The 7,461-nt window shown below is 31.8% G+C and overlaps 2 protein-coding genes across 2 annotated transcripts; both read left to right on the forward strand.

The window, feature by feature from the left end:
• Positions 1-1,226, forward strand: LOC105129570 (uncharacterized). Its single transcript, XM_011031686.1, has 3 exons — positions 1-320; positions 472-677; positions 860-1,226. The coding sequence occupies exons 1-3, from the start codon at positions 222-224 to the stop codon at positions 1,059-1,061; spliced, it is 507 nt and encodes a 168-aa protein (XP_011029988.1). The 5' UTR covers positions 1-221; the 3' UTR covers positions 1,062-1,226.
• Positions 1,227-5,068: 3,842 nt separating this feature from the next.
• On the forward strand, positions 5,069-7,223 carry LOC105129699 (clp protease-related protein At4g12060, chloroplastic-like). The gene is made up of 6 exons (XM_011031884.1): positions 5,069-5,154; positions 5,235-5,261; positions 5,390-5,499; positions 5,581-5,760; positions 6,554-6,681; positions 6,760-7,223. The coding sequence occupies exons 1-6, from the start codon at positions 5,069-5,071 to the stop codon at positions 6,790-6,792; spliced, it is 564 nt and encodes a 187-aa protein (XP_011030186.1). The 3' UTR covers positions 6,793-7,223.
• The last annotated feature ends 238 nt before the right edge of the window (positions 7,224-7,461 follow it).

Raw genomic sequence — 7,461 nt, forward strand, 5'->3', positions numbered from 1 at the left:
TAAAGTTTCCTCTGTTTAGAGACAAGAAGCTTTCGCTAACTTATCCCGGCTAGTCATATTTTCTCCTCACTTTACCACTCTTGATATATTCTCTTTTAGACCTAGTTGATATCCTCTTTCTCATCTTCTAAATCTTAGAACCAAGAAGCTAGTGGAGAGAGTTCTCTGTTTTCTTTCTTCCTTGACACCCAGCTTGATCAAGTGCTCCTTTTCTGAAAAAAATGGTTAAAATAGGAGGTATACTTGTTTGTATGTTGGTTGTTGCCATGGATGTAGCAGCTGGTATTCTTGGCATCCAAGCAGAAATCGCACAAAACAAGGCATGTTAACCCCTCCTTCCTTCCAATCTTTTTTTTCTTTTAAGAAAAGCATTATCTTTGATATATTAGTTATCTTGATCTTATACTTCAAAAATATGAATATATCTTGTCTTAGTCAATAATGTGTGCATGTGGGTGTGTGTTAGTACAGGTTAAGCACCTAAGACTTTGGATATTTGAGTGCAGAGAACCAAGCGAGGATGCCTTCAAGCTAGGGTTAGCTGCAGCGGGGATTCTAGTTCTGGCTCATGTTATTGCTAACTTCCTAGGGGGGTGCATGTGCATTTGTTCTCAAGAAGAGCTTCAAAGAGCTTCCCCTCATAGACAACTGTCTGTGGCATGCTTCCTTTTTTCGTGGTAAGTGAAGTTGTATAAACATTTTCTTGATTCCCAACTCAACTGAGTTAACAAGCAAATTATTTTTTTATTCTGTAGCTTGAACCGAACAGTTTCTCAGAGATTAACTATAATTAGAAGTATAGTGTATTACTTGTTGATTAATGATGTTTCTGCATATATACACCTAATTGTCTGGGCAGGATCATATTGGCTGCTGGGTTATCCATGCTAGCGATTGGCACTTTGTCGAACAACAAGTCAAGAACCTCTTGTGGTTTCACACACCATCATTTCTTTTCTTATGGAGGCATTTTGTGCTTTGTCCATGGACTGTTTTGTGTTGCGTATTACGTCTCTGCCACTGCTGCTTTTAGTGAAGAAAAGCATGGAGGTCGTGCTTAGGTCTTTTCTTTTTCATGGCACAAGGATTTTATTAATAATTTGTAAGCTGTAAAATTCTAACCTTGATGTGGCAAGCATTGTTCTTCAGAGCAATTGTGTCACGAGCTGAACTAATTATCTTGCTCATCCTTTTATTATAATTATTGAAAAAAGTTTTGCCACTTGAAAAATACGGTGTATTGTTCTTGTTCACATAAAAATAAGATTAATAAATAATTACTATGACATATAATTCATCATTTTATAGAATATATTGATCAAGAAAAGAAGGTGCAATATATCATTGCCTTTATCTTCATGATTTTTTTATTTTTTTAAAAAGGTGCTATATACCTAAGACTTGAAAGACTCTTTCTCCTTTAGAATCCATTTTTTCCAAAAACATTACTCTTTAAATAAATGTCCTTTTCCCTTTAAATTCCATGAACAAAAGATGAAGCTCAAAAAGGCAAGCAAATCCGAATCTATAAATCGAAATTTTGAGTACTATAGTGATACATTCTTAAAATATAATAAAATTAAAATATGTATGGATGTCGTTTATTAGTTTTAGAATTTAAACAAAGGCTGAGCTGATGTTATAAAATATGTGTGTGTGTGTATGGTGAAGGTACGTAAAGGTAACTGGGCCAGGATATTCAACCTCTTCATGTTTGTATCTGTATTTGGGCTGGTCTTTAGCCTTTCTGCTTCTCTTCTCAAAATGGATCTTGTATTTGGTAGGCCTTTTCAATGTCTTTCATTTTTTTAAAAGAAATTCAATAACCAAACAATCCCCATGCATCGAGACACGAAGACACAGAACTAGCATTAGCTTCTCGATACCTTTGTAAGGTTGTATGAGCAATCTGAACTTTCCCTTAACTATAATATTTACTACAATACCATACACTAATTTTCATACAGAGAGCAAGGCTTAGAATAATAACAGGTCACTGTAAAAGTGGGATTAATTTTGGTTTTTGTCTCTGCGCTATCAATAACAATAACATGACTAATTCCTAGAGTACTCTCCTAAAAAGTACATGGCCATGTTTTCATTCAATGCAATGTATCAAAGTTGATTACAGATAATGCATCTAGGTGTAGTAGGTGACTCCAAGATATATCTGCTCATTCAAGGTTAAATCTGTGTAGAATCTCAACAAATCTTCTATTTTAAGATGTTATCTTATTAGGCGTGCTGGCTTGTTGAGCCTCAGGACTTTCAAGAGTCCGAGTTGATAATCTTGGTTTTAACAGAGCATTGAGATAGTATAATAGACCATAGTTCAAGTGGGCAGTTAGACTTTAAAAAAACTTGGTTAAATTTTGTGACTCATTTGTAACTCTAGGTTGTATATTTTATATGTTTTATTCTAATTTTGTTTTATTAATATGGATGTTATCTTAACTAATATTATGAGCTCTAAAATTAATAACAATGTAAATCTTCGATAATTATAATGTTAACAACCACGTAGTTTAAACCTAAAATTAAAAAAAAAAACAAATTATTTGATTTCAAAATTTTACTATTAAACTACCTACTATGTACTTGCTTTATCTTGAATTTTAGAATATATGCATGAAACTTGAAACATCAATCACCATATGCCTGAGCTCTGGTATTTTAGTTAGATGGAGCACAGCCAAGATCTTGAACTTCCAAAAACAAATGATTTTTCGTGCAACTAAAGTTTTATAGCTATATTAACAAAAGTTATGATGCAACATGATAAATTGGTAAGAAAAAAACGACAGTGCTGCTTTGCTTAGAGACCAGCAGCCCTTGCATGCCAAGCCCGCAGTTTTTTTTTTTTTGCCCCCTGCTCATGAAGAGCCCATGTTTAATATGCCCCATCTGACCGGGCTTGTCCAATCACCACCACCACCACCATCAAGGGACTGCTGGGCTGGGGCTGGATTAGATCCGAGACCTTTTGAAACGATCACAGCAAAATTCCACCTGGGTGGATGCGTCAATCAGGTGAAAATTTGAGTGAGATGTAATGTGATTCTTTTATAAAAAATTATTTTTTAAAAAATAATATTATTTTTCAGATTGATTGATAATCGACCTGAATTATCTTGTTTAAAAATTTAAAAAAATGTAAAAATTATTTTTTAAAATATTTTTTACTTAGAAATATATTAAATTAATATTTTTTATCTTAAATCTTTTTGATATTAAAATATTAAAATATCCAGAAATATAAAAAAATCATTTTAAAATATATATATTTTTAATTTTATCCTAACTCCGTATGAAATGCAATATCAAATGGGAACAAAATTTGAGACGAACAACGGTCTTTCCTCGAGAATATCATGAAAGTACTTCCCATATCCTCTTCAGCAACTCCATATCCACCACCATTTCAATCATAAAAACTTGTCTCGAGGGATTAATTCGATCATTTAGGGCAGTGTTCCCATTAAGTCTTCGGAGTTTATGCTGTGAAAGGCAAGGACTTTCAATTTTTGATCGATATTCTATGTGAGGAGATGGACAACATATGTTGCAAAACACCTTTGTAATAAAATCCGGTCATGATCGAAGCCATGAATTACTGCAGCATTTGGAATTCAATTCTAAACAGTATTAAATGAAAATTTATTTATTTTAATTTAAAATCTAGTTATATTTTCAAAATATTTTTAATGTGATAATATTAAAAATAAAAATATTATTTTAATATATTTTTAAATAAGTTTTTTTGAAAAGTAACGGTTGTTATGTAACTATTGTTATATTATTAAACATTCTATAAACAAAATAACTCAAATTAATTGCAAATCAATAAAAAATAGTGTCATTTTAAAAAAAACTTTATATTAATTAAATTTTGATTTTGTTGACTAGATTACAAATTAATTCGTTATTGAATGAATTAATTTTTAACTTGATTTGGTATAAAACTCAATTCAAGTCAGATTTCATGTAACAAGTCATAAAATTATCATATTAAACATAATTAATTTTTATATTTATGTTTAAAATATTTTGATATATTTAAAAATATTTAAATTTTTAAAAATTATGTAAATAAAATAAAATATACACAATTTAAAATCTAGTTATATTTTCAAAATATTTTTAATGTGATAATATTAAAAATAAAAATATTATTTTAATATATTTTTAAATAAGTTTTTTTGAAAAGTAACGGTTGTTATATTATTAAACATTTTATAAACAAAATAACTCAAATTAATTATAAATCAATAAAAAATATTGTCATTTAAAAAAAAAAATTTAAAAATTAAACTTATAGTACTTAAATTTTGATTTTGTTAATCAGATTACAAATTAATTCTTTAAAATAATCAAGTTTAAATGAGTCAATTTTTAATTTGATTTGATATAAAACTCAATTCGAGTCAGATTTCATCATAACAAGTCATAAAATTATCATGTTAAATATAATTAATTTTTATATTCATGTTTAAAATACTTGATATATTTAAAAATATTTAAATTTTTTAAAATTATGTAAATAAAATAAAATATACACTTTATTTCTCACACCAACTCGTTAGATGTTATATCATTCATCAGATTAGAGAGATGGACTCAATTATTCATATAAAAAAATACTAAGAAAAAAGCAAAGAGAGAAGTTGTGATTTCATCACTATGTCAAACGACTCGTCAAACCATTTATCATTACCCCAACATCATTGCCCGACACGTCGTATATCCTTGGCTTTTAACGTTAGAGAGGAGCATCCTCTTGCAAGTTTCAACCCCAAAAGCACCACCCTCCATTTTTAAACTCAGAGACCATAAAACCCTCTCTCCCTCTCTCTCTCTCGATCAAAACCCACCATTGGGTTTTCCTTGATGGCTTCTAACACTATCTCATTTCTCCCAATTTCAATCTGCTCCTCTCAAATTTGCAATGAAAATCCACATAATTCTTCACTCTTGTCACTCCCTTTAAGCTCCTTTTATGGCAACAAGCTATTGATTTCACACTCAAAGTTGAGAACTTTATCTATAAAGGGTAATAACCCATCAACGAATGTCACAGTTTTATCTACTCTACCCACCAAGTAAGGGTAATAACCCATCAAAGAATGTCACAGTTTTATCTACTCTACCCACCAAGTAAGCTTTTTGTTCACCTGGGTCCTTTTATTTTTGGATTTTGGAAAATGGGTCTTGATTAGTTTTGTCTGTTCTTTCAGGAAGTATACATCTCAGAACATACCAAAGTTAGTCATTTTCCTTTAATCTTGAAGAGAAACAGAGAGAAATAGGGATTCTTGATTGCTTTTTATGTGAATTTTGTGTGATTTTCACCGTTGATTAAGGAAATGCTTGTTTTTCTGAGTGGTTTTAGATGGTCAGCAAGAGCGATAAGGTCATTTGGGTTAGGAGAACTGGAGGCGAGGAAGTTGAAGTATCCTAATACGGGAACTGATGCACTTTTAATGGGGATTTTGATTGAGGGTTGGTGATTTTTTATGCATTTTTGGTGTGTAGCTTCCTTTTTGTTTTCCGGGGTTTATTGAAGTTTGTGCCTGGTTGTAGGGACTAGTCCAGCTGCAAAGTTTTTGAGGGCTAATGGGATTACTTTTTTCAAAGTCAGAGAAGAAACTGTGAATTTACTTGGGAAATCTGAAATGTATTTTTTTAGTCCTGAGCATCCTCCATTGACTGAACAAGCTCAAAGAGCACTTGATTGGGCTGTCGAGGAGAAACTAAAGTCAGGTGATTTTTAACTTCTATTGCATCTGAACTTGCAATGTCTTATTCTGTTTTGTGTATGTGTTTGCAAGATAATTTGATTAATGAGCTGCCATGGTTTACATAATGTGATTGTGATTTAGAAACTTCAATTTGGTAATACTAGTTTTAAGTTGAGGCGTTGTACGAAGTTACGAAGCTTGATTTTTTATATGATACCTTTTGGAGCTTGATGAAATTCAATTATGTTAGTACTATTTTCATCTACGACCTTATTCCGTATGAAAAAGATTGCAAGTTTTTGACCCCATATTGGATGTAAAGAAAATAAGATTAAAGATCGTGGGATATTGTAGGAGGTGGAGGTTACCTGCTTATGCATGCTTTATGCTAAGTTTCGGTCTCTAAGGGTACAATTGCATCACTAAAGTTACTTCTTAATCCTACCTGGAGTCCAGAGTCAATAAACATCTTCTTTTGCTTATTGCCTGGCATAACCAATTCTGCTGATTATTTACGATAGAAGTGTTTATTTTGTGTTTTGTTCTTATATAGTTTTGAGCTCTTTCTTCTTGACTTGTAATAACGTTCTTTTTAACGCTCTTTTGTTGTTCATTATTCCACGGTCCTTTTTCCCAAAAAAGGTTTTTTTATTCCATCCTTAAAAGTCATCATGAATTTACTTGTGCTGGCAACTTGAAAGTGCAAAATTTATGATTTGATTTGAAATTTCATAAACAATGGATTTGATATTTGTGGGGGTACTGTCCACGTGTATGTAGTTACCATTATCATCTTATTGTCATGTGAATTGCAGGAGATAGTGGAGAAATTACCACAACTCATATACTTCTGGGGACTTGGTCAGAAAAAGAATCTGCAGGTCGCAAGATATTGGAAACTTTAGGTTTTAATGACGATAAAGCTAAAGAAGTCGCAGAATCTGTAAGTTTGAATGCTTTTCTGATTTTCAACATAAGCTTTTTTAGAGTTTCAGCCTAACACAATTCTTCATCCATCCAGATGAACGAAGATGTTGCCCTGAGCTTCAAGTAGGGAGGTCAGAATGCTTTATGAAACACGACTCCCTTGTTGACTCCAGAACTTTGCTGCATGGCTTTCAGAAGATACACACTTAGGTAGTTGGTTCTAGGTGGAGCAAGTTTGTCATCAAGGAACTTGTTCCTTGTACGGGTTGTTTCAAATTCTTAAACCAAATGCATTCATGAATCAGCTGGAGTTGTTTAAATTGGCGTGTCCCTGAAAAGGGATTTTGTGGAACCCAAATTCTCAGGTGGGCATCTTACTAGGATGATTAACTGACTCCCATCAATTCTTTGTTTTGACATGCATTAGAATTACATCATTACCTTTTATGGATTGCATCAATAGTTTTTATATGAAAAAACCGAGTTTGCTTTGAAAAAAATACTATAACTCTTCAAAGTTGTGATTCGCCTTGTAACATGTCTGAATACAATTCATTTCTACAATCGCATCTGATGTATTTGTTCACCACAGCATCACATTTTTTTTCTTCTTGTATTGATGTGTTGGTTGATGTACTGAAAACCGAGTGCTATTGTGGATTGTGATGAGCCCATGTAGTGATGAGTACGTGAACATGGAAAGCTACGGCAGTGTTTGTGAAAAACTGTGCGTTTTAAAAATTTGATTTTTTTATTTATAATTTTTGTTTAAAGTTATTTTTTTAATATATTTTTA

Source organism: Populus euphratica, unplaced genomic scaffold (genome assembly GCF_000495115.2).
Source record: "Populus euphratica unplaced genomic scaffold, PopEup_1.0 scaffold16.1, whole genome shotgun sequence".
Classification (NCBI taxonomy): domain Eukaryota; kingdom Viridiplantae; phylum Streptophyta; class Magnoliopsida; order Malpighiales; family Salicaceae; genus Populus; species Populus euphratica.

Excerpts from the sequence above, each read along its gene's own strand:
- LOC105129570 (XM_011031686.1), top strand. The coding sequence starts at position 222 with ATGGTTAAAATAGGAGGTATACTTGTTTGTATGTTGGTTGTTGCCATG. Across the intron at positions 321-471 it reads CAGAAATCGCACAAAACAAG|GTTAAGCACCTAAGACTTTG; the intron begins GCATGTTAACCC and ends GTGTTAGTACAG. Across the intron at positions 678-859 it reads GCATGCTTCCTTTTTTCGTG|GATCATATTGGCTGCTGGGT; the intron begins GTAAGTGAAGTT and ends TTGTCTGGGCAG.
- LOC105129699 (XM_011031884.1), top strand. The coding sequence starts at position 5,069 with ATGTCACAGTTTTATCTACTCTACCCACCAAGTAAGGGTAATAACCCA. Across the intron at positions 5,262-5,389 it reads ACATCTCAGAACATACCAAA|ATGGTCAGCAAGAGCGATAA; the intron begins GTTAGTCATTTT and ends GAGTGGTTTTAG. Across the intron at positions 5,761-6,553 it reads CGAGGAGAAACTAAAGTCAG|GAGATAGTGGAGAAATTACC; the intron begins GTGATTTTTAAC and ends TGTGAATTGCAG.